Source organism: Hakea prostrata, chromosome 5 (genome assembly GCF_041222555.1).
Source record: "Hakea prostrata isolate BN-2017 chromosome 5, UWA_Hpros_2, whole genome shotgun sequence".
In the NCBI taxonomy this organism is placed as follows: domain Eukaryota; kingdom Viridiplantae; phylum Streptophyta; class Magnoliopsida; order Proteales; family Proteaceae; genus Hakea; species Hakea prostrata.
In genome coordinates this window covers 20637440-20662208 of record NC_142604.1, presented here as the reverse complement: position 1 = coordinate 20662208, position 24769 = coordinate 20637440, and the positions used below count along the sequence as shown (strand labels likewise).

The 24769-nt window shown below is 38.2% G+C and overlaps 1 protein-coding gene across 1 annotated transcript in view; it reads right to left on the bottom strand.

Moving 5' to 3' along the window:
• Positions 1-239: 239 nt before the first annotated feature.
• LOC149015660 (uncharacterized) overlaps positions 240-24769 on the bottom strand; it is a 62465-nt gene continuing 37935 nt past the window's right edge. The window contains exons 11-25 of the mRNA XM_089154793.1: positions 24628-24726; positions 24388-24503; positions 24147-24265; positions 21775-21845; positions 20976-21081; positions 20220-20359; positions 14545-14703; positions 14361-14464; positions 13955-14130; positions 13057-13246; positions 2533-2632; positions 1749-1917; positions 1291-1373; positions 1098-1174; positions 240-894 (exon numbers count right to left, since the gene is read on the bottom strand). Coding sequence (XP_089010919.1) covers positions 723-894; positions 1098-1174; positions 1291-1373; positions 1749-1917; positions 2533-2632; positions 13057-13246; positions 13955-14130; positions 14361-14464; positions 14545-14703; positions 20220-20359; positions 20976-21081; positions 21775-21845; positions 24147-24265; positions 24388-24503; positions 24628-24726 — 1881 coding nt within the window. The 3' untranslated portion in view covers positions 240-722. The remainder of the gene's footprint in view (positions 895-1097; positions 1175-1290; positions 1374-1748; positions 1918-2532; positions 2633-13056; positions 13247-13954; positions 14131-14360; positions 14465-14544; positions 14704-20219; positions 20360-20975; positions 21082-21774; positions 21846-24146; positions 24266-24387; positions 24504-24627; positions 24727-24769) is intronic.

Here is a 24769-nt window from a genome sequence, read left to right as displayed (position 1 = left end):
CTTCATACAAAAAAAGCACGAATTGAATTCCAAGCATAAAAAAACAGGTGATACAGCAAGAGCCTCTCTTCAAACCAAGGATTGAGTTAACCTGGAGATAATCTCAGTTTCAACTGGGACACTCAACTTTGGCTGGGCAAAACCATTCTCAAACCCAAGATTTAGAACCCTGATATATAGAGTGTTAACTCCACCTTGAAGAGGTTGTATCCTAAATCAAACCCATGACCAGAAATTTTCTTTCCTCAAAATAAAATCAAGATATAAAACATTTGACACCGTAACTTAAAAATTTTCAACCATCAACGAGTTGCCTAGTGCAACGATCAACAATTCTCAGTAAAGAGGTCATAGGTAAACACTCCTTAATCGTACGTGTAAAAATGCCCCACCCTCTAATATAAAGCAATCGATTGATTCCAAGAGAAAAAAAGAAAACTTACAAAATTTCAAGTCTCTTTTTCTTTCTTTTTTTTTTCTTTTTTTGGGTGGGTAAAACAGGTATGTGAATAAGAAAAATGTCCTTCGCTTCTCAACTAAAATCAAATATATAGACCTACATTTCTGTTATACTGTTGGCTTAAATCTTTTTACACTATTTTTCATCGTTTTACATCCAAACCAGGAGCCTAGAGAGAGAGAGAGAAAATTTTTGTTTTGATGAAGGAAACACTACTGTTTAGCTAACCAGCTCTGATACAAAATCCTTCAAGAGCTACAGCTCAGTTAATTTTGGGCTTTGGCCGCCTTGGCTTAAGCACGAACCAAAGAATGCCTATAACAACCAAGAACGCTGGGATTGTAGTCATGTCTACCTCTACCTGGACTTTCCTCTCTTTGGTGCAGTGGATTGGATGCAGAAGAGCTATAGTTGCGTTCACGTTATAAACAAAACTGCATGAGTCCAACACAGGTATAGTAGTTAGAAGCATAATCTAGTTATATACATACATGTTAAGACTTGCCTTTTGATAACTTACTTAGGAAAACCTAATGGCATGTTACTGTAGCTAAAATCCCATTTTCTTATGTAACAGTAAAGACTAGCATCCACCTTAACCCATTAAAAACATATGCTGAAAAGGAAAAGTTCTAACCGTTTGGATGAATCCTCCAGGGTATACAGTAGTCTCACAGCATCTGGATACCGCAACTCCCCAGTAACAGCTGAGATCTAAAACAATGCATCAAGAATGATCAACTCAGCATTTTACAACTTATTAAAGCTACAACCGATTGTGCACAAGCAAAAACACACACAACAACAACACTAAACAAAATTCTACTTACTCTTCTCCAGATCCCAACAATAGACTTATATCTGTTTACCAGATCACGCTCTTGAGGATGGAAAAGCTTAAAAGTACGTGCAGCTAATTTATGTTAAGTTGTCATCAGAAACGAAAAACTGGTATGACCATTAACTACACAGACAGATTACTTTATTGTGAAAGACAATTTGGGTTACTCCCCATGTTTCCAATAGAAAGCAAGCCATAAGTCCAAAGCTGTAGCAAATGCAGGTCCCGCACCAAAGAAGGGCCCAGGCCACATTTGTTGACCATGATAACATGCAACTCTGCCAATGACACACACCCCTGTTTATTATTTGATTAATGCAAGAATGTTTTGTGAGGCTACTGATGCTCAGAATGCTGCCTCACAAAATCAGGGAAGAAGCATCAAGAAAAGAAAATATGAAATAAGCTTATCATTTGCTATAGTTCCAAGGTACTGGTAGAGGATACTAGTATGCTCCACGGATAGTCGATGAATGGCTGAATTAACAAGTTCTACTGACTCCTCAAGAGTTGTCATGATGTAGCTTCGAGCAATTGTATCAGATTGGAACTGGGAGACGTGCCAGCCTTGAGAAGTAGCTGATAAAGGATTGCATCCCACTGACCAAATCCAGTCCTGTTGCATTACAAACACAAGCTTTAGCAATCGATAAAGTGGAAACTGAGATGCAGTATAGAAACCTGACAAGAAATGCATCAAAATTCAGGAGGATGCATGGCATTTGTATAGAATATTTCTTACTTTTTCTATAAATAAATATTTAAACAATTAATACCTAGTACTAACACAGACGAAGCAACTTTGAATGTCTAACAGCAGGAACTCAATGATTCCCATCTATGGAAGCGATCTAGACAAGACTTATGGCTGACAAATCAAATAGCTATAATATAAGTGGCTTAGATAGGCACACAAGAACTACTGAATGTCCAAAGATGCAGAATTTACACTTTAGCGATCCTATCAACAGTCCAACCACAAAATATGAGTAGCTGTGTGAAGACAATAACTAACACACTAAGCACGCAAGATGGTCATTAGTTACACACACCCAGAGTGAGAGCTTGCTTCTATTACAAAATCAATAGAACTTAATGCTCACTTCTGCTTTCCCTTGCTTGAAGAGAGAGAGATGACAATGACATGTGACGGTGGCATGTGTGAGATGTGACATCTATAAACATGTAGCATTGAAATAAACTAGCAACGGAGATTCATAATTTTATATACCTCAATTGCAGTTTCATGGGCTTGACTGTATACTAGGTGAAGGGGTAGCAAACCAGCTAGATGTTCAGCAGTCGCAGCCAAGGCAGCTTTTACAGGTCTCCTGAAAAATACAATAATTACAAGTGAATATGCATATGTTAGTCTTTGTACATGATCCACCAATGAGAAGATGTGGAACAAAAAAAAGTCCACTGAAGTTATGAAGAATTATTAGCAAGTCAACATGGCAACTTGGAACAAAAAAAAAAGGGTATCATTTTCAGCACATCCATAAAGGAAAAAACAAACAGCTAAAATTTTAAGAACAAATCTGAGAAATATTAACCCATCTGTAAATAGCCACAAATAACATGTCGCACCACATGATTTTCACAAAGACTTGACAAAGTAGCCATCCAGATGTGCTGATATAATATCTACCCACAATTTCATTCACATGGTAATCGCATTAGCTCCATCAAAATAACGATGGCTCAGAACTTATGCAAGTGTGCATTACAGTTTCCTTGAATATGAATTTTTGCTTAATGATATCCAAGAATTTCGGATGCTATTCAGTTCTTTGCCAATCTTTTTGTAGCAGGGGAAGAGGATAAAGGTAGCTGCCTTCCTAATATTCCTTTAATGGACACTGTCAGTAGAACAAAATTGGCTAGAAGTTCCCATATTCAGGGAAGAATAAAGAAGGTGGTGTTTGAAATGAAGGACTCAAACTCTCCTGGTCCTGATGGGTTTGGGGCAAAATTTTATAAGCGTTCGTGGGACTAGGTGGGTGAGGAGCTAATGGGAGCCATTTTGTGGTTCTTTGACCAGACAGTTAAGCCTAACTCTTTTGTTACTCTAGTGCCAAAAGGGGGAGAGGTGGGAACATGTGCACGATACAGACCCACTGCCTTTGTATGATTTGCATACAAGATTATCAATAATAGGATGAAACAAGTGGATGGGGGTCTTGTTAGAGAGAATCACTCTGCATTTATCAAAGGAAGGTCACTAGTAGATAACATTATTGTATGCAATGATATTATGAAAGGTATAGAACAGAAAGCAGCTCCCCCCCAACTGTGTTGAAGGTAGATTTGAACAACGCTTATGATTCCCTTAGCAAAAAGCTTCTATTAGAAGTAATGCAATGGATGTAATTCCCCAATAAGTTCTTGGGATGGGAGAAAGCCTGCATTGCGTCTCCTATGTTCTTGATCCTTTTTAATGGCAGTCTCGCAGTGTACTTTGCAGGAGGTGGAGGGATTAGACAGGGGGGATCCATTCTCTCCATACCTCTTTACTTTGGCTATGAAGGCATTCTCAGGGATTATGAGGCAGTTGGAGATAGAAGGCCAGATTTAGTTGCTGCCCAGACGTAAGTCAGTGGGTATATCCAGTAGATGTCAGCGGATGACTTGATGATCTTTATGAGGGCTTCTCACAACTCGATAGTGCTAGCATAGGTCAGTAAATGAGTTCGCTGCCACTCTGGTTACATTTCAATAGGGCTAAGTCCTCTATTATTTTAGGCGGCCTTACCCAGAATAGCATACTACAATTATTGCAATTAATGGGTTTCCCTGAAACTAAATTACCTATTAGGTATCTAGGCGTGCCTTTATTTGCAGGTAACATAACTGGAAACACATCTGGAGGAGATTGTGGAGCCATCATGGATAAGGCAAGAAGGCGACTTGAGGGGTGGAAAGCTAGATTCCTTTCTTATGTAGGAAGGTTGCAATTGTTGTCCTCTGTGCTCCAAGGGTGCTATATTTATTGGTCTGGAATCTTTGATCTGCCAAGAAACATGATAAAAAAGCTGCAGTCCATTTTCTCTGACTTCCAATGGCTGGATCACTATCGACAAAGGCGGAGGGTGGATTCGGGATTCATCACATAAAGGATATTAACACAACAAGTATGTTAAGACAGATTCGGTGAATTGCTCGCAAGAAAGAAAGTATATGGGTTCATTGCATGTACAGTGGATACCCCAAACAAGATTCCATGTGGACACTTGAACCAATTGCTAATTGTTCTTGAGTTTGAAGAAAATTTTTGAAATACAGGGATAAGACAATACCCTTCATACATGATACAACATGTCATTGGTGATGGAAAAAGGACTTGTAAGCGGCTGGATAAGTGGCATCCTAAAGGGGGTGTTGAACGACATGTACATGAATACTCAAGCTTGACACAAGGTCTCAGCAAATGGAGATGGTGGATAAGATTCTCACTAAGGGGAGATGATGTAGACTCAACAGGGTAAAGGCCAAAATCCAAGATCAAATATATGACAGCAGTCATAATTAGGTACATACCCTGCGATCAAGGGATTCTAGGGATTTTTGGGGGGGTTTAGGCTGGGTATAAAGGTTTGGCCATAGGTTATAGGTTTGGGGTCCTCAAAATTTAAATCTGAACCTTGTTATTCTCAGTTTCAGATTCAAGTTCCTAGCGTTTTAGGGTTTTGGATATTTAGGGTTTCAGATTTTAGGGTATCTTGATGGTAATTGGGGCTGAGGTTAGGTCGAGTGCTAGAAGGAGTGGCATGTTGTGATTCTAGAAGGGAAGAGGATTCTGTGGAGGCAGTTTGAAGATAAGAAAAATTAGGGTTTAGAGAAGAAAAAGAAGGGCTGAATGGGGTAAAGAGGGAAATATCACGGTGCAAGGGGGAAGATGAGACTTGAGAGAAGGCTAGGGATGATTCTTACCCTCTTGCTGGAGAATGAAAATTAGTTGAAAGAAATCAGACCAACAGAGCTGCCGCAGTAAATTTCTTGAACTTGAAAGTTGAAACCCTAGCAACCCTACTTGATCCTTGATCTCTGCTATAATTCTCTCTTAAATAATTTTATTAATCAAAACTGTCTTTTTTACATGCATAAGCTGTATATCTATAGCCTTTATTAGAGACTCCTAACAGTACTTACACTTTTAAAACAGAATTTAAAAAGGACTTCTATTTTAAATAGAACTTCTAGAGCTTCTATTTAAAATAGGATACTTATCTCAACCAAGACAGACTCAAATAATAAACTAGAAACAGAATTAGACTCCCAACAGATTCCTGAATATAACTAGATCCGTCTGGGCTTGAGGACTCCCCAAAATTACTAAAACACCCCTTCCATCGCATCATGCTTCTATGCTGCTGGGCAGTGCCGTAGGCTGCTGGGCAGTGCCGTAGGCTGCTGGAAAACAAACCTAGGCCTTCTTTGTGGGCTTCAGATCCTTCTTGGAGTGGGTGTGGGGACCTACATCACAAGGTAGAAGTCGTACAAACTGTTCAGTAACTCTAATTGATGTATGGAGAGACTTTCCACTAGTAGAACGGATTGATCATTCCAAGGCAGACATGTGGTGGGGAAAGGGACTACCACAGGTTTGTTCTCCTCCAAAACAGCTTGGAATATCATCTGCCAAAAAGCACAGGAGGTGAGTTGGTGGAAGCTGGTATGGTTCGAGGATAATATTCCTAGACACTCCTATATGCTTGGAGATGCTTTTGAGATGCCTTGCCAACAAAAGACAATTTGCTGAAAAGGAAAATTTTTAGTACAATCTAATTACTGTTTTTGCTGTGCAGGAGTAGAAAGCAGAGACCATCTATTCTTTAGGTGTTACTTCAGCTCCTTGGTGTGAAGAGGCATATTTAAAATGTTAACAAATGGAAGAAGGGCAATGACAAGTATTAATGAAGCATCTGTTTGGGTGAGGAAGCATGTGGAGGTAATGGGGAGAAATGGAATAATTTTGAAGTTAGCACTTTCTGCCACAACTCAGCACTATTGGATTGAGCAGAACTTAGGTAACAGTCGGGCATTCCAGGAAGGCTCAAATCAGAGCATAGGACATCAGTCATCTTGCGGCATTATCTAGGGGGCCAAATTATACAAGGGTAATTTGGTCATTTTTTCCCTAGTTCGAGTCCCAGTCAGTGTGCTAAGTCTAGAATATTTTGGAGAGTCCATATTTGCTTTATTTCGTTAGTTGGAGTCCTATTAGTCAAGTTATAAAAGAGTTCCAATCCAAGTAGAAGACCTCCGTGTTAGTTAGGGACTCATCAAGTTTGTCAAATCTAAGTGGAAGTCCTTCAGATGCTAGTTTGGAACTCAAAAGTTTGTTGAGTCCAAGTAGAATTCATTTGTGGTAGGTTACAAGTACAGAGCTAAGCTTGTAACTCAAATCAGTGGACTGATTAATAAAAATTCAAAATGAGAGTTGCATCCATGACTTGCGTGGATGTTGTTGGATTCTATTAGGAGTCTAATAAGAGTTTGTATAGGAGTTAAATTAGAGTTTGCATTCATGTAAAATTCTATTCCTTGTAATATTCTACTTTCTACTTATTTATAAATAGAGGGCTTGAGATCATGGATCAATAAGCCATTCAGCCAAACATTGTATTTCTACATGGCATCAGAGCCTAAATTCGATTAGGTTGTTCTTCTATTGTTTCTATTTCTTCAAACCCATAAACCCACAGCAGATTACCTTTTTTCTCCAAAACCCTTCGCAGTTTTTTCTTGTTCTTCTACAACCTAATTCTGCAATCATCGTTTGGCAGAAATTTTTTCCTTTTCAAACCCATCGCACCGCTGCACTATTGTTTCAGTTCCACCTCGAAGATCAGAGAAGAAAAAGAAAAAAAGGGAAAGAAGAAGAGAAGAAGAACCACAACTTGCTGCTGCTTCTTGCGATTAGAGTCACCTGCTGCTGCTTCTTGCGATTAGAATCACAGGTGGCTGAGCTACTTCTTGCGATTAGAATCACAGGTGGCTGCTGCTGCTGCTTCAGCTAGAGTTTGCATCGATTGCAAACCCTCACAAATCCATCGCAACCAATTTCTTTCTCTGCACTATAGTGGGCTTGACCAAGAAGAAAAGGAAAGAAGAAGAGAAGCCACCATCGCCTTCACCTTTGCTTTCGATTCTGATCACAGCCTCTACCATCGAACCAGGTAACCCTTTCTAAATCCCGTCTCCCTTGTTAAGCTGGCCCTTCTAAAAACCCATTGAGCCATAATTTGTTCCCTAATTCTCTTTGGCCAAACCAGATTTGGTTTTTTTTCAAATTCCCAAACCAAATTTAGACCATATTTTAAACCAAATTTACCAAACCAAACCAAACCATTACATATTTGACTGAACCATATTATTATTATTTTTTCTTCTAATCTACTATTCTGTTAGAGAGAGAGAGAGAGAGAGAGAGAGGAAAATAAAAGAAAAAAAAAGAGGGAAAAAGGAGATTTGATCATATCATTGTTTGGCTATTGCATTCTGCGACATTTTAGTTTTTTTTCAAAAGGTGAAGACTAAAGAACTGCAGACAATTTTTTCAACATGGCCACTATCGATGGTACTACTGCTCCCACTAGATCCGAATATTTTCCCACTCTTCATTCTCTTTCAGTAAGATTTGACGGCACAAATTACTTGATCTGGTCTCGATCTGCTTACCTGACTATTGCTGGAAGAGGACTAGTTGGATACATTGCGGGCACCACTATCAAACCCACTACCGCAGGTGTTTTACAGGATAAATGACTCTCTTATTATGTCATTCCTTTTGAATTCCATGCATCCAAATATTCCCCGGGGTTACCTATTACTTGATACTGCAGCCCAAATCTGGAAGGCTACTACTAAAACATATGGACAGTTGGGGAATGATGCACAAGTTTATGAGCTACGAAAGAAGCTTCATGAGACTACCCAAAAGGAACTAACTGTGGCCCACTATTATGCTGAGTTGCAACCTCTTTGGCAAGAGTTGGATCATTATGGGGATTACCACCCCACTAATCCAGATGATGTGGCGACATATAAGAAGTACATTGATAAGATTCGAGCATATGATTTCTTGGCAGGTTTGAACGTGGAGTATGATCAGATCAGAGTGTAAGTCTTAAGTCGTTCTCCCTTTCCTACACTAGAACAGTCTTATGCTCTTGTTCAGTGTGAGGAAAGTCGTCGATTAGTCATGTTCATACTCCTATTATGGAGAAATCAGCTTTACAGTCTGTTCGCACTAAATCTAATCCAGCTAAGGAGATTGTCAAGTGTGAGCACTATCACAAACCATATCATACCAAGGAAAATTGTTGGAAACTGCATGGGAAGCCTGCTGATTTTGAGCAAAAACGAGCACAAAGACAGGGAAAACCAAAGGCTAATCTTTCTGAGACAGTTTCCACCACACCCTCTGTTGGTTTTTCATAGGAGGAGTTCACTACTCTGCGACGTATTCTGCAGTCTTCTACTGCCGGTACAGCCTCGACCACTGCTTCCTCTACTACCCCTACCAACTCCTACCTTGCTACTTCAGGATCTAGTCACGGGGAAGGAGATTGGTAGTGGTAAATGGACTTTATTTGCTCGAGCCGATTGGAGGATCTACTTCTGCTTTGACTACATCTTCTAATCAGGTCCATTCGGTAATATCAGACCTTCATCAGTGGCACCGTAGGCTCGGTCAACCCCCTTTCAAATTTTGTCATTTTCTCTAGATTTGTTTTCCTGATACTTTTATCTTACCATTACAATTTCTTCCTTTCCAAGTTTCCCCATTGGGATTTCCTTTGTTATTGTTTTCCCATGTGTAAAGCTACACGTGAGGGGGAGATTGAAGTTGTCTACAATTCAATGCCTTTCATGTAGACTTCCTTATGTAGCATTTGATCTTTGTTACCTTTGAAAGTTTGTCCCTTACCTTCGCAATCTTCTACTTTGGAGATCTAACATTGCTATAGAGCTATCTTTTTGACTGTGCAGAACTTGATCTCTGTTAACCCTGGAGATTTGCCCCTTAACTTGACATCTTCCCTTCGGAGATCTAACCTTGCAAAAGATTTGTCGTTTGACCTTTGAAGAACTTGATCTCTATTACCTTTGGAGATTGTCACTTATCTTGACAAATTTTCCCCTACCTTTGGAGATTGTCCCTTGGCAAACTTTCCCTTTAAAGATCTAACATTGCTACAAATCAAAAGTTTCCTTTGGCTGTTTTACCCTAGCAATTGTTACCCCAAAAGTATATTTCCCTCAGATTTGCGCAGAAATTTAGTATTCTCAACATTTGAAGATTCTACCTTTTTTCTTGGGCATTCTTCCTTGGAGACATAAAGTTGCAGTAAAGATGAGGACAAAGCAAATGGGTATAAGGCAGACGTAATCTATAAGTTTGAAGATCAAATTGCAGATGTTTACCTGGACAGATGTTTTATACTCTTTTGGTCAAGTTGGGCATATTTTATATCCATGCCTCAACTTGAGGGGGAGTGTTGGATTCTATTAGGAGTCTAATAAGAGTTTGTATAGGAGTTAAATAAGAGTTTGCATTCATGTAAAATTCTATTCCTTGTAATATTCTACTTTCTACTTATTTATAAATAGAGGGCTTGAGATCATGGATCGATAAGCCATTCTGCCAAACATTGTATTTCTACAGATGTGCTTCAGCGTTTCCAAGCTTGAGGAAACCCCACGGCACCCTAGGTGGTTTTCTTCATCAAAGTTTCAGTTCCAGCAGTGAATAAAAAGCAAGCATAAACCCAACTCCCTCCAATCCTCTATTCCCCTCTCCTATCTCCCCCATTCTCCCCTTGAAGCTTGCAGCACCTGGAGATTTACTCCAAACCAAGCACGCTACAAGCCTACAACTAGCACCCCGCTGAAAAACGGATGCGCGCATACTCATCTGGATAGGGAAAAGCTGTTGCTTGCTGCTTGCTGTCTACTTCACGAGCCTTCACTGTCTCATTCCTGCTGCATTCTGATATTATTTTTCTTCCCTCAACCAAACCCTTTTCCCCTTTAGGACCCCCCCAGCCTTTGACCTTAATTGAGCCCCAACCCTAAGACCTAGAATTCAATTCTGCAATTTAAAACAGAATTAAAACGACTTCAAAACAGCCTTAGCAGAACTTGATAGACCCTCCCAGCAACCTTAGATCATCTCTTAAAGTCCTGGTTTCTCAACTGCAGGGTCTAGAAGCAACTCTCCCCTAGCCACAGACATCCAAAGCCCTTATTCAGCTGCTGCCTCGTTGTAAATCCACCCCAAAACCCTAATTGCAGAATTCTAAGAGCCGTAAACTACTGCTGAAACCTAGTCAAAAGATCCAGAAGGCTGGCCCAGTATTCCTGGGTAACATCAGAAACTATCAGATTCTCAGGGATGAAATTAGGGCAGCAGAACAATTGATTACAGCCCTTGTGGATGACATGAAGGTCAAATGTGCTGCTTTGTGTAATACTAAGAAGAGGACTGCCCAAGCTGCTTATATAGTTGAGAAGTGGAGTATTGCTGTTGTTTGGAAGACTAGGGTTCCAAAGGCTTGTTCCTGGTTTAGACCTTCTCCAAATTTGATCACTTTGCATTGTGAAAAAGCACTATCAAATTCAACAGCTACATATGGTGGGGTGCCAAGGACTAATTCTGTAAGTCCTACTATGGCATTGCTGGTAGAGGGGAAGAGCTATCAATCTTGGCCATGGAATTGCAAGTTATTCAGCACCTTTGGACTGAGCTATCAAATTTGCATTCAAAAAGGACATTTGGAGGTCTCCATCAGATTTGACTCTAAAGACCGGATATTCTTAATAGGACTTTCCAAGGGCCTTATAAGTGTCAAGCTATAAAAGGGAGAATTTTGCAAGAGGCTGTTATTTTAATAAAGGTGGAGTTTCGGCATGCATGGAGGGAATAGAACCAGCCAGCAGATTACATGACACGGGTTTTAAGAGAATGCCCTCCTTGCCTGGATTCTCCTTAACCCTCTCTCTAAAGGTGTTCTAGGAGGATGCCTTCTTTGTAAGTTTCTGTTCACACACCTTACTTATACCCACCCCCAAAAAAGGACACAATTGTAGAAAAATGAGACATTTAGAGAAACAACAGGGTGCCCAAAGAAAAGTGTCACCCTTTTGCATAATGTTGAAAGAGTGAACATTGTGGCTGAAGCTACCATATAAAATTGTAAGGTAGGTTCCAACACCTAGATCCCACAATCTGGAGCTTAAACCATGCTTAGTGAGCAAACCAAGTGTTCTACCTACAGCTTGAAGATTAAACTCCAAGAACTACAGGTCAACATTATGTGGAAAATTATTAGAACAATTAATATAGTACATCATCTAGTTTATCATCAAAAGCTTCCCAGCATAAAGTCCAGAAAGTGACTATCATTATTTCCCAGCTCAAAGTTGGCAATTTCATTCTTCAATCTATAGACAAGTGGATCAAATAAAATGTGAGATGTTAGTGATGAACCATGGGCCCCAAGCCCAACCCTATTTCTGAAACAGGTTTAACAGGATCAAACGGTCCTCCCACACCCAACCCATTCCCTAATAAATAAAATAAAAGGAAAAAGATCCAACACTATCATGTGTGGATTTCCTTTTGTACAATTTAAAAATGTGGCCCCCACATTGGAGATAAATTTTCGTGAACTCCTATTGGTTTGGAATGCAGAATCCTCCCAATGCTGCTAGCTGGGAAACACTATCCTAAACATAGAAGAAAATTCGGTCGAAATTGTCGAAATGTTTGCATTTTAAAACGAAACGAAATTCCATTTATTTCGAAAAAGTTACAGATTTTGACCGAAATTTCAAAGATTTCGACCATTACGGAGGTTTCGACCGAAATTTCGACAATCTCGACCGCAATATCAACAATTTCAATGTTCCAACTTGTTTTTCCTCAGTTTTTGTTGATTTCTATTGCATTTTCACCTAATTTCCATGACTCCTTTGCCGTCAAGTACATTTTTTGCTCATCTTTTGCCTCCAAACACCTCCTAAGCCACAACAGCTATAAAGGAAACTCCAACAGCAATAGAATGTGAAGCATGAACCATACCCAACAGTTCCAAACTTCACCTTTTTTTATTTTTGTTTTGTTCATGCCTTAAATGATCTTATATTGCCTTAAAATTAATATATGTTTAGCCTAGGACTATGATCTATGATTATGTTTTGTTAAACTTATTTTTTTATTATTTGCTACCATTTTTTGATATATGATATATAGGCTTCAACTTAATATATGTGAGACACCATCACTTGATCTAGTTGGTCATTTTATTTTGTTGACTTGTTGTATATGTCACCATTTACCAAACAAATCATGTATGCTGATGATTCTATGCATGTATGCAATACAGTTTGTACTTGTCAGAACTAGTCATTTATTAGTATACTTGAATGATAATTTTTCAATTTTTTTTTTTTTTTTTTTGCAAAATACTAGTTCCATTGTGTTTATTATGCTTTAAATAGGTAAGAGGCAATAAATTAGATGAAATGGATGTCATATAAGGCCCAAAATCTAGGATTGAAATTTTAAAAAAAAATCACGTGTCGACCGAAATTTCAGTCGAAACCTAAAAATTTTGGCTTTTTCTTGGTTCGAAATCTTGGTTTTGACCGAAATTTTTTCCTTGATCCTAAAGGCCAAATAAATCTAAATCATACACCATTAAAGCTTAAGCAAAAATTAGCTTGAAGAGCACAAAAACTCAACCTCAAGTCCAACAACAGTGAATGCCCATTGCACTGCAGATGGCTTTCCCAATATGAATGTTCTGATTGGACCACAATGACCATGTCAGAAAGTGCCTTTGCTTGATAATGTTTGTCGACTAATAGTGGATCCTTATGTATAAACCAAAAGATGGGAACTTCCAGAGTAGATCTGCTAAGTGCATGTGTCCCTGCATCATAAAATAAAAAAGGGGCAGTTCAATTCCAGGTGACATGAACAGAAATGCAAGAAACAACCAATGTGTGACAAATTAGGTGCATAAAAATAGCTCAGGATAACAGAAGAGAAATACATAATGCAACATGATCATCCAAGGCTACCATGCAAGAGTGGTTGAGTAACATGTCAAAGTATGATGTGGCACTAGCAATAGTTGGAAAGAGAGGACATACTTTAGGCAAGTCGCAGGTCAAATTTTAGATCCCAACTTAACTAAATGCCCTCTCATGTGTTGATAAGCACTGTCTTGGTAGTCCATGCATTAGTATGAACTCTATTGGTGGTCGCAGATTTCTTAAGAGTTTACTTTTCCATCAGACCAACACTGTTTACATTGAAATTTAAAAAAGAAAGGAGACATCGGGATCTAGCAGTTGACCAAATTTGGTCCACATTAACGCTGCAACATGGCAGAATTTGGCTCATACAGGAAGCCCTTCTTGTATGTGCCACAGTATAAAGCATAGCTCAAAAATTATCATGGCACTAGAAGTTCAAATGCTAAACTTGGTGAATCATAATTAACAGTAATAAGGAACTTATGCTCTCCAGCATGCCTTCTAAAATTGAAGCCAATAGACAAAACAGATGTACCAATATCCACACAGAGAATATAGGCAAATGGGGAAAATTGAGAGAGATTAAAGAAGTAAAACACCTTTAAGTGATCCTTGATCATTCAGCCTCTGTAACTGGTGCTGCAGGATAGAAGAATCAAGATAGGAACGGACAGCTGTCTTGTAAGTTCCATTAACTAGCAACAGTGGGACAGCTGCTGCTCGCCGTGCTACTGAGAAGGCCATTGCCAAAGCAGGATCTTCTGAAAGAGGCACCCTAAAATGTACTAAGAGTCAATAGAAATTGAACAAGAAGTTGAAGTAGAAGCAGCATTTACTTCACCAACTTTTATTTCTCCACTGGTCAAAATCATAATATCCAACAGAAAGCTCTATATGCATAAATGTCAGGTCAATATCATCCATTAATTGAAACTTTCTAATTTTACCATGTGACCCACTATGTAAAGTTTCATGAAAACAATAAAGGAACAACTTAATACGTACATGTGTGGACTAAACATAGTTTTTTGGGAAGGTAATATCAGAGATGATAACCCATCCATGAGAACGTTGAGATCCACAGGTAACTGTTTAACATTTCTAACTTTCTGCACAAACAGAAGCATAGTGAAGACATGCTGTCAAAATATGGCGGGTCAATTTAAATACCTTTGAACACACATCTTACCTCCTGCGTAATAAAAAATAATTGAAATGATATCTTCTCATAATAGTGGTATCCACCATCGGAAATTGAAGGTGATATAATGTGCCTCAGCGATCCCCACAAAGTAGCACCTAAATGTGCAAGGAAAGTATCACGTGCAACTGTATAATTTTGTAAATCCTGCAAATAAATGATGAAGTCAACTCATAAGAATTCACTCGTTCTGATGAGTGTTTAGAATATACAAGTGGTACACTTCAAGAAAAGATTAAAAACAGTATATAGTTTGACTCTTAAAACACATTTCAGAGGCCTGAAACCAGAAAACCCTTTCATATGTTGATCCAAGACAACTTTTTGATTACCAACATTAAGATCTGTAAGACCTCGACTGCACTCTGAATTGTACATTAGGGCTATAAGTTTGTGAACAAGGCAGACCCAAGATTTTAAATTCAGAATCAGGGGTCAGATCAGATTGAAAACGACCAGAAATAGCCCCAAAAACCCTACAACTAGCCCAACTCTGAAAGCCCAGAAACTCAAACCCAAAACCCTAGAATCAGCTGCTCCAGAAAATTGAGAATTAGATTAGTAATTCAAAAATCCAGGACTCCCAAGGAGGTCCATGCATGTCAATACCATGGGACAAAATTCGACTGAAATTATGGAAATCTCGGTCGAAATGTCTGCACTTTTCAAAAACAAAACAAAATACAAGGATAGGAATAGAAAGTGTACCATATTGTATTGTATCGAATGAAATACGATATGATATTTCGACCGATATGGTATCAACCTGAAACGATACAATGTTAAGTTATAAAATGTCCATTTTCAAGTTGTTTTTTGACCAATTTCGAGCAATATCACTAGGGTGATTTCTACCCTATTTTCAACTCCCTTTTTTTATTTTTTTTATTTCTCTTGATTTCATCCCTCTTTTAACCTAATTTCTACAACTCCATTTCATTCAAACACTAGATTTGCTCTTCCATTTGTGGATTTTCTCAAATCTTGTAAGGTGAGTAACCAACTTCCTCATTTTTTTATTTTTGCTTTGTTTGTGCCTTAAATCTTCTTGGATTGCTTCCAAATTTAATTATGTTTACTTTAGAGTGTTGATCTATGAATTTGTAGTGTCAAAATTAATTTTTTACTCTTCCTACTATTTTTTTATTTTTCTGTTATTAAAAAATTATTTTGTAAGGTATATTGCTAAAAATGTATATTATGGTAGATGCATGAGCTTCAAATTAATGTATGTGAGAGTTAAGACACCATATTGATGCGATGGAGTTGAATCAATATTTTTTCTGTTAATTATGTAATTTTACCGTATTCATATATATTTAAATAATTTAAAAATTATTAAATTATTAAAAAAATAATTATTTTCTGTTTGAAATTTAAAAATATGAGAGTATTAGTGGAAGCATGTATGCAAATTTTGGAGCATGTTGTGGAGCTTTTTAAGAAAGTGTGTATTTTATATATTTTTAAATTATTTATATATTAAAAAATACTTATATATATATATATATATATATATATATATATATATGTGTAATTAATTTTAGAGTATGAGGTTATTATTAGAAGCATGTATGTAATATTTTGGAGTATATTGTGGAGCTTTTCAAGATACTTAGTGCATATTTCTTGTATCAGACACTCTCTTTCAAAGATGTCAGACATAGCTTCGCAACACAAGAGGCCATTTGACACTGATAAGAGGAAAAATGAGTGTAATTATTGCAAGAAACAAATAAGAGGAGATGGGGCCACTAGACTGAAGGTGCATCTAGCTGGTGGAAACAGGGATGTAGTAGGGTGCCAAAAGGTGCCCGTAGATATCAAGAAGGCAATAGTGGGGGAAAACAAAAGAGGAAAGATAAGAGAACACAAAGGGAGGAGTTCAAGGATGCATGCTTAGATGACCTTTCAGATCCCGAGGATTATGGTCTAAATGAGCCAGGAGAGTATGGATGTGACCCTGACCCAGAGGCCAAACAGATCAAGAGAGTGATGATGATGAGTAGGGAGCAACAGAGGGTTGATGACATAAGGAGGCAATAGAGGTCTCTGGTTGCAGGTCCTCTAGAGAGCCAGCAAGTATGGGAGGCACAGGTAGCTCCCAAGTTCCTATGAGGAGTCAGAGTGTGAGGCAGCAGGTTCCTATCCCATGGGCCCCTATAAGGGGTCAAGCTTCATCAACACATCCTACAGATACAGATCTAGAGATTCTTCGCAATGATCCGGCCCTATTTAGGAGGCCTAAGCAAAAGCAGAGAAAGTTGAAGCACTTATGGGGGAGTGTGAAGGAAAAAGAGGGGATGGCTTTCTCCAAATGGGCTTATTACCATAGTATTCCAATACATACAGCCCAAGGGCCCTACTATATAGATATGATTGAGGAAATAGGCAAGGTTGGGAGTGGTGTATAGGGACCCACTCTAGATGAGATATATAAAGCCTATTTGCCTAAGTATAAGGAGGACTTAAATGAGTATTTCAATGGATTGAAGTCCATATGGGCTCATTATGGAGTGACTATGATGGCTAATGGTTGGACTGATCCCACTACACAATCCATCATCAATTTCATGTTGAATTGTGATGGGAGGACAATGTTTCTCAAGTCAGTAGTCAGTAGATGCATCCAATGATAATAAGGATGCAAAATATATTTATAAATTATTAAAGCAAATGGTGAAGGAGGTTGGAGTGGAAAATGTGATCCATATTGTGAGTCTATTACTAATAATGGCTCCAACTACAAGAACGTTGGGTTGAAGATGCAGGGGAACTCCAGGTATCAAAATATTTTAAAATACATATATTTACATTACATGTACACTTTATGACTTTGTATTGATGCCTTGATGGATGGACAGATATACTCTTTTGGACTCCATGTGCTGCTCACTGCATTGACTTAATTTTGAAGGACATCGGAAAGGTTAGGCTTGTGAAGAAGACCGTGGAGCAAGCCCGACAAGTTAGCACCTTCATCTATAACCACACATATGCATTAAAGATGATAAGGGACAAATGTCAGGGTGGCTTAGTGAGGCCAAGCATAACCAGATTTGCTACTGATTGGATAGCTTTGAGAGTAGGAAGACTAGCCTTACGAGCATGTTTGCATCAAAGCAGTGGTTTAGCTAGGAGGGTTCTTCATCTGTGGAAGAAAGGAGAGCACAGTTGACCATACTCGATGAGACTTTCTGGCATAATGTGAGAATAGTGGTGAAGATACTTGAGCCTTTGGTTCAAGTGTTAAGGATGATAGATCAGCATAGAAGACCTACTCCACCACACATATTTGTTGTAGTAGAGAGGATGAAGCAGCAAGTTGCTCAGGTCCACCCACACGGCAACAAAAAAGTCCTCAAAATCATCCAAGTTAGATGACAATCTATGTTGCAGTGGATATCCACGCATAAGGCTGATGCATTGCTAAGTCTAGTATTCAATTTAATTTTCATTATGTTATCATACTATTAAGCATTAACCATTCCCTTTTATGAAATACTTTTTTCTTGCACATCATACTATTTAAATCCCTAGTACCATTATAAGGACAATCTTGGGATGAGGCAAAATTTGATGGATGCCGTCCAAATTGTAGTGGAGAAGTAGGAACCGGATCCATCTAAACAAGCAATCATCCTTATAGAGGTGAGATAGTGATTTGAATCATTTGAAATTCACAATTCATAGTTTTACACTAAGTCATTAACCTAGTAACTAGTTATTGTTTTTTCTCTTTATATATTAGATAAAGGCACTTAGGGATGCCACTGGGAGCTTCGGTCGTTCTGTGGCCGTATCGAGACGGGAATCCACCCTTGGGGAAAAGTTCATTCATTTATTTCATTTTATATTTAACTATTATACTCTATCTTTAATTTAGTTATTTAAGTATTGAAATGACTTGGAGTCTATGTTTGTTGCAGGCTTGCAGCTGAGTGGTGATTGCAATTTGGATGTGACTCACCCCACTTGAATGTGATTGCAAGCAAAGTGCTCTCCCAGACATGTTCTGCCACTGGTTGTGAGTGAAATTGGAGCACCTTCAGCCTCATTCACTCAAAGAGGTGCAAGTGATTGGGTGTGAAGCGTCTAAAGGACCTTGTCTACATACACTATAATATGAGATTAAGAGAGGATCATATTAGACCGGGGATGGACATATTAGAGATGGATGATGATGATAACCCAGTAGTTGATTAGACTAGGGTCAGTGGAGAGCCATTGCTAGATGAGGAGGGAGGTTGTCCCAGTAGACAAATTGCAGAGGAAATGGGGGCTGATGTGGAGGACTTCATGGCCCAGGAGGGGAGTTAACATGCAGCGCCTGCCCGTCCCTTTGTGCCACACCCTAGTGCATTCACCGAGAGTGAGGATTTGATTGTCTGATCCAACATTGAGGATGATGTGACTCAGGCCTCCAACAATGACGACGATGGAGATGATGACGACGACAATAATGATGATCATGATGGAGGGGATGAGGAGGGTGTTGGACCTCGTGATCAAGATTCAACTAATCCTAGGGACAAACCACCACCACCAGTACGTGAGAATCAAGGGGAGGGAGGACGACCACTGAGATTCATAGGAGAGAGTCAGTTCACCCACGCGACACAGGATTCAGATCATACCGAAGCTGCATCTCGAGCCCAAAATGTTTCCTCCACATTCGAGGAAGGGGAAGGGGAGACAGCACGGCTATAGCACAAAGGACATGCCATCATATAAGTCCGACCGTCCGACTGATGCCGAGAGCTTGGTGGGATCTATGAGATCGATGAGCATTGATGATTCTAGAGACTCCACCTCTAAAGGATCTGGATGGCATAGGCCTCGCTTCTTCTCATATGTAGTATATACTTGGATGTTACATTTTCAATGGTTTTTTTGGTAAACTAGTAGTTGTATAGTGTTTATTGTTCCTTGGCCAATACATCATACAGAAAATGATAGAGTCCAACATCTGATATGTGGGCAATCTGGACCATTCCATAGATATCCAACCACTTGAAATGCCATGACACCCCTCACATGGCTCAACTAGATAAGCAGTCTATAGGTCCATGGTGAATGTGCTCTCCAAGAAAACTACTACCTAATATTAAGTATAACTATTAAGAGGTACAGATAAAATTCAGAAACTCCCCACATGCAAACCTCAATTTAAAAGTAGAGTTCCTTTACGGAACAAACTCCTGGGTTGATTGATCCATTGAGGTTTGCCTTTCAGGATCCTACCATTCTTTCTGTTCAAAGTTAGTTACCATGCACTCCCTTCTGCAACTATTTCTTTGTCATCCTGCATCAACATTATTTTTAAAAATTTCTACGAATACATCCTAATTGGTGCATTCACTTCCTTTAAGAAGGCCATGTCCTATGTTTTATGCATAGTCCTTGAAGCTTCTACATGGAACTTTTAGCCAAGCAAAAAGCTTCAGTTGATGTGTCAGAATTTGAAAGGCACTGGTAAGTAATCATGAACAAATGTAAATTTTAACAGCTACAATAACTATGTAAAGTCAAGTAGAGTTATTGGTTGTTGCTTACGTCAAGAAAATTCACTTAAAAATAGCAATAAGTATTGAACAAAATAAAATTACAAAGTGCAGTACCAAATGGACAAACATTAAGAAAGGTAAGCAAAAGTACCACACCTCAGAAGTATCACTGAATAAATTCCAGCTCTCCATTCGTTTCAATGCCTCCAAAGCCTTTTTCTTATGGTTTTCATCAAATTCCTCACCCTCAAAGGTCTGGAGTTCATTTTTCAAATCTTGCATCCTTTCATTAAGTTCTGGGATTATCAACTTGTAAAGTCAGAAATTTTTGTACCCAACAATGAAATGGAACATCTCCCATTTTAATTGATCAAGCTAGGATTATGTGATAACAAATTGATCCATCAAGATTCTGCATATAAAACAACAAAGAAGGAACACAAAAGAGGTCTCCCTACAACCACAACCACTTCAGGCACAGTTTTGTTTAAGTAAACATTCAAAGACAAATGGCGATGAAAAACACAAAAGGCACAGGTTCTTTCCCAACAAAAGTGAGACTTCCTGTGGTACTCAAGTGCAATTAAGGTGCTTTCCTGGACGCTTGAAGATAGGGCCATACTAATGCCTGATATTCATCAGTAAAAGATGCTGTACCTAAACTCCTCTCCTAATTGTATCCAGATGACATATGAAAAATAAGCTTTTTTCTACATAAAGCCATAAAAACTCCTGAAGCTTGGACAGTGGACACCTTTTATTTGTGGAATTTGAGAACAAAAGGCATATATGCAGGACAATTTTTGGTACAAGCAAATCCATAAATGTAATAAAATGAACATTCTTGGACAACCTTGACTAGTCAGTATGTTAGACTTCTACAATTAAGGAAAATGTGAAATTGTAAATTACCTTCACAGAGAGCAAGCTTAGACCTTCTTCGGGTGCAATGTTTGAAAGAAAAAAGCTCATATATATCAATCTCTGCCAAAAGGATATCAATAGCTTGATGATCTTTCTGCAACATTTAAAAGCACATTAGAGTATAGCCACTGACAACAGAAGCTTCAGCTTGCAAGCAAAAGCATTCAAGAAGGAAAAAAGGAGGAGCAAACGACAATTCACCTCCTTAGTTCTGCAGTAAATAGTAAGGTGTCTTCTGGTCATTCAAAGTTCAAAAAATTGAATGCAACACGTAGACTCAACTTCATGCTATCCAGCTACTTGGGATCAAGAATCAAGATAGCCAATTCATTTTCACCAGTTCTACTATGAGATACTAATTAGTCCTACATCCCATTCTTTAGATTCGTAAAAGAAAACATTATACACACACCCCCAAAAAAAAGAAATCAGCTGAACAATGTTCTGTGATATTCTTAAAAAACCAAAGACTCATATGACATCACGAAACCAATGCTTCTATTATTCTGATTTCTTTTCTGTTCCTAACCAGACAACATCCTCACCCCCACCCCAACACACAAACTTAAAAAGGGGGCAAAGACATGCATAAAATTTGCCAAAAATTATGTGTTACGGAAATCATGAGTGCAGTGTAATTAAAAATTATTTTACAGACCAAATGTTAGAGAACATCTCTGCCAACCAACTAAGGTGTTGGTTGTCCAAACAAAAAATACATACGTGAAAGGTAAAATCTAGTCTCACTAATAAACCAATACCAAAAACAAGAACAGAAAGAACATACATCACCAAAAACTGCAAATTTTTCTTGAATTGCATCCTGCAAGCGATCTTCAGCTTCATCTTCAGAAATTTCTGGAGGTTAAAAGCAAACTGAATTAAAAGAATGCAAGAAACCAAACATACCACAATGTTAGTTCAAAATCATACTAAAACTAAGACTGTTACTTAACAGCAGCAATCAACTGAATCATCCAACCATACATGGTGAAGATCCTAACATGTCAATCTGAATCAACAGTGAGTCATATCAGGTCATTATAAATCAATATAGAACTAGAAGACAGCAGAACTCAAGAAGCAAGTAGCAAACTTTGGAATTTTAAAACAAACAGAACATATACATTTAGTTTATACTATGCTTAGACTTGGTTATTGCCAGATAAACCTAGTCTCACATTTGGTGAAATATCCTGCAAAATATCGCCAAAACTGGGCGAAATTTAGCTGTGTTGTTATCTAGTGACATGAAACATGAGTCAAAAATGAAAAGTCTCAGATTTCAGTGAAATTTTAGTAATTTCACCAAAATTTCACTAATTTGGGTGAAATTTCAGTGAGATTTCAGAATTTCCAATGAAATTTCAAAAACTCCGGTGAAATTATGAAAATTCCAAGGGGTTGTACCATACAGGCTTATGGCTATGGATATGGATATGGCGGTCCATTTTATGATTGTAGTAACATGTCTGTATAAGTATGGAGATGGAGCAGGTGCATTGTTTGTGACTCCATCTTTGGATATCCATTAGGACCAGCACAACTAGTTATGCCAATGATAGACTATATGGATAACTTTATCCATACCATGTCATGGCATGCTTATGTCCAATATTCAGAGTACTAGTCCATGACCCAGAGGATGGATCCAACTTGACACATATTTGTATATTGAATTCTATTTGTTGTATGTGTTGCTGCATTTTAATGAAAATCTCAGTATTGTCTTGCATAATATTCATATTTAAAATTGTTAAAATTCATGATTCAGACTTCTAGTTCCGCCCGCATACAACTAGATATGTGCCAATCAAGAATACTACTTTAGGTTATGTTTTAGGCAAAAATTACACTCCCAATGTGTTTATTGGCCTCAAATTAAGCTAGACACCAAAATCCAACCCAAAATGACCCCAAATACCACCCAAAACTGGGGGGGGGGAATTCCACCAAAATATTCCCAAATTTCAGCAAAATTTTACCAAACTTTCAGGGTTTCGGTGCCCCAGAGTTTCGGATAAATTTCAGATCTTGGTTAGACAAATATGATCTATAAATAATTATATTGATCTCAATTTAAAGAAAAGGTTGACTAGTCAAATGATCTCATATTTACACGAAATTATTTACATTAGGTAGAAAACAGCTTCCCAACAAATCCAATATTGCTTAAATCTGATTTGCATACCGATCAGACCTTATTTGATGTGTGTAGTGCTATCAGAATTGCTCAGAATAAGATTAATTTTTTTACATATCCAAGTAAATGAATATTTTACCACACTAAAAATTTTTAGCAATATTTTACCACATTAGATAAATGGACTTTTTAGATTTGAGAAGAAACTTCAACATAGTGAAGTTGAAATTTCATCTGCTAAAAAATATCCAGCTTTTATCCTTCAAATGGGGGGGCGGGGGGGTTAACTTTTTAATCCTTCTGGAATTTGACTTTTTTAACTATTTTGAGTGGAAAACAATTTTTTTTTTTTTTGGGGGGGTTTACTTTTTGATTTATGATTAATGTCTTATGTAAAATATTTCACATAATGGACCAAACCTAGGTTGACAAAACTAAGCCAGTCAATAACACACTAAACTGGCAGTTGCCTAGGCCCCAAAATATCCACCTGGATGCCAGGCAATGTCTTGGCAGCTGTGCAAGCTGCTGATAATCTGAGCCCTCTAATTCTGTTGCTATGACTTTGAATTCTCGGGTAATTTTGTATTGAATCCATCTATTAAAGTCATCAAAACATCAATTACTTTAAGCAGGACAGAAAAAGAAAGCTGCAAACGTTCCACCACAAGATGGAAGATCATAATACCAAATAAATATAGAAGTGATCATAAACATGTTCTTTTGAGCAAAAATGGAAAGCTCAAATTCACCTAATGGGATCAACCTTACAGACTTGCAAAAGCACAATTCCAGAAATATTTCATATAATACGGCATGAAAAATCAAATGATCCAGGCAAGCTAGCTGTCAGGATCAATTGATCCAGGCACTCATATGTAATTAGTGGAAATTGCAGTGCATTGAATCAATTCAACAAGATACAAAATTTAACAGAAGTAAATAAGAATGTGGTAAATTCTTTCAAACTCAAGGAATGCTAAAAATATTGATAGAAGAAGACCTATGATTACTACCTGCCACAGCACCAATAGTCTTTTCCACATTCGGCAAACTAAGTTCTGTGCGCACACCTTCCCCACCAACAGCAGGACCCCATGAGAAAGGACCTGCACTCAAATCAATGAATGCCCACCTGGAAGATAATTTGTCAGAACTAAGTCTCAAATAAGTATCACACATATGGTACTCATAAATGCATGCACACACATGGAGGGAAGAGACCGGGGTTGGGGGGGGGGGGGGGGGAGGATTAACCTATCCCTTCCAATCCATGTATCTGTGAGACACTCTGAGTGAAGACCAGATAATTCCCCAGTTTTCAATCCCTTTTCCAAAAGGAGTTTCAAATCTTCATTCTTGCCATTCAACAGCTGGAAAAGAGAAAAGAAGATTAAGGACAGATAAGTAATGTGACACTTAAAAGGTTGAGTTCCTTTGAAAGTTTTACCAGCATTGCTAATTAGGTTTAGAATAATGACTTAAAATGATTAGTACCTGCACGACTTTGCTAGAAATGATATCAGCAGTGTCCTTCCCTTGATAGAACTTCTCAACATTATTCAGTGAATCTAGACATATGTTTGACCACTCTATCTGACCAGTACAAAATGAAAACATCAAAAGCATTTGAATTATA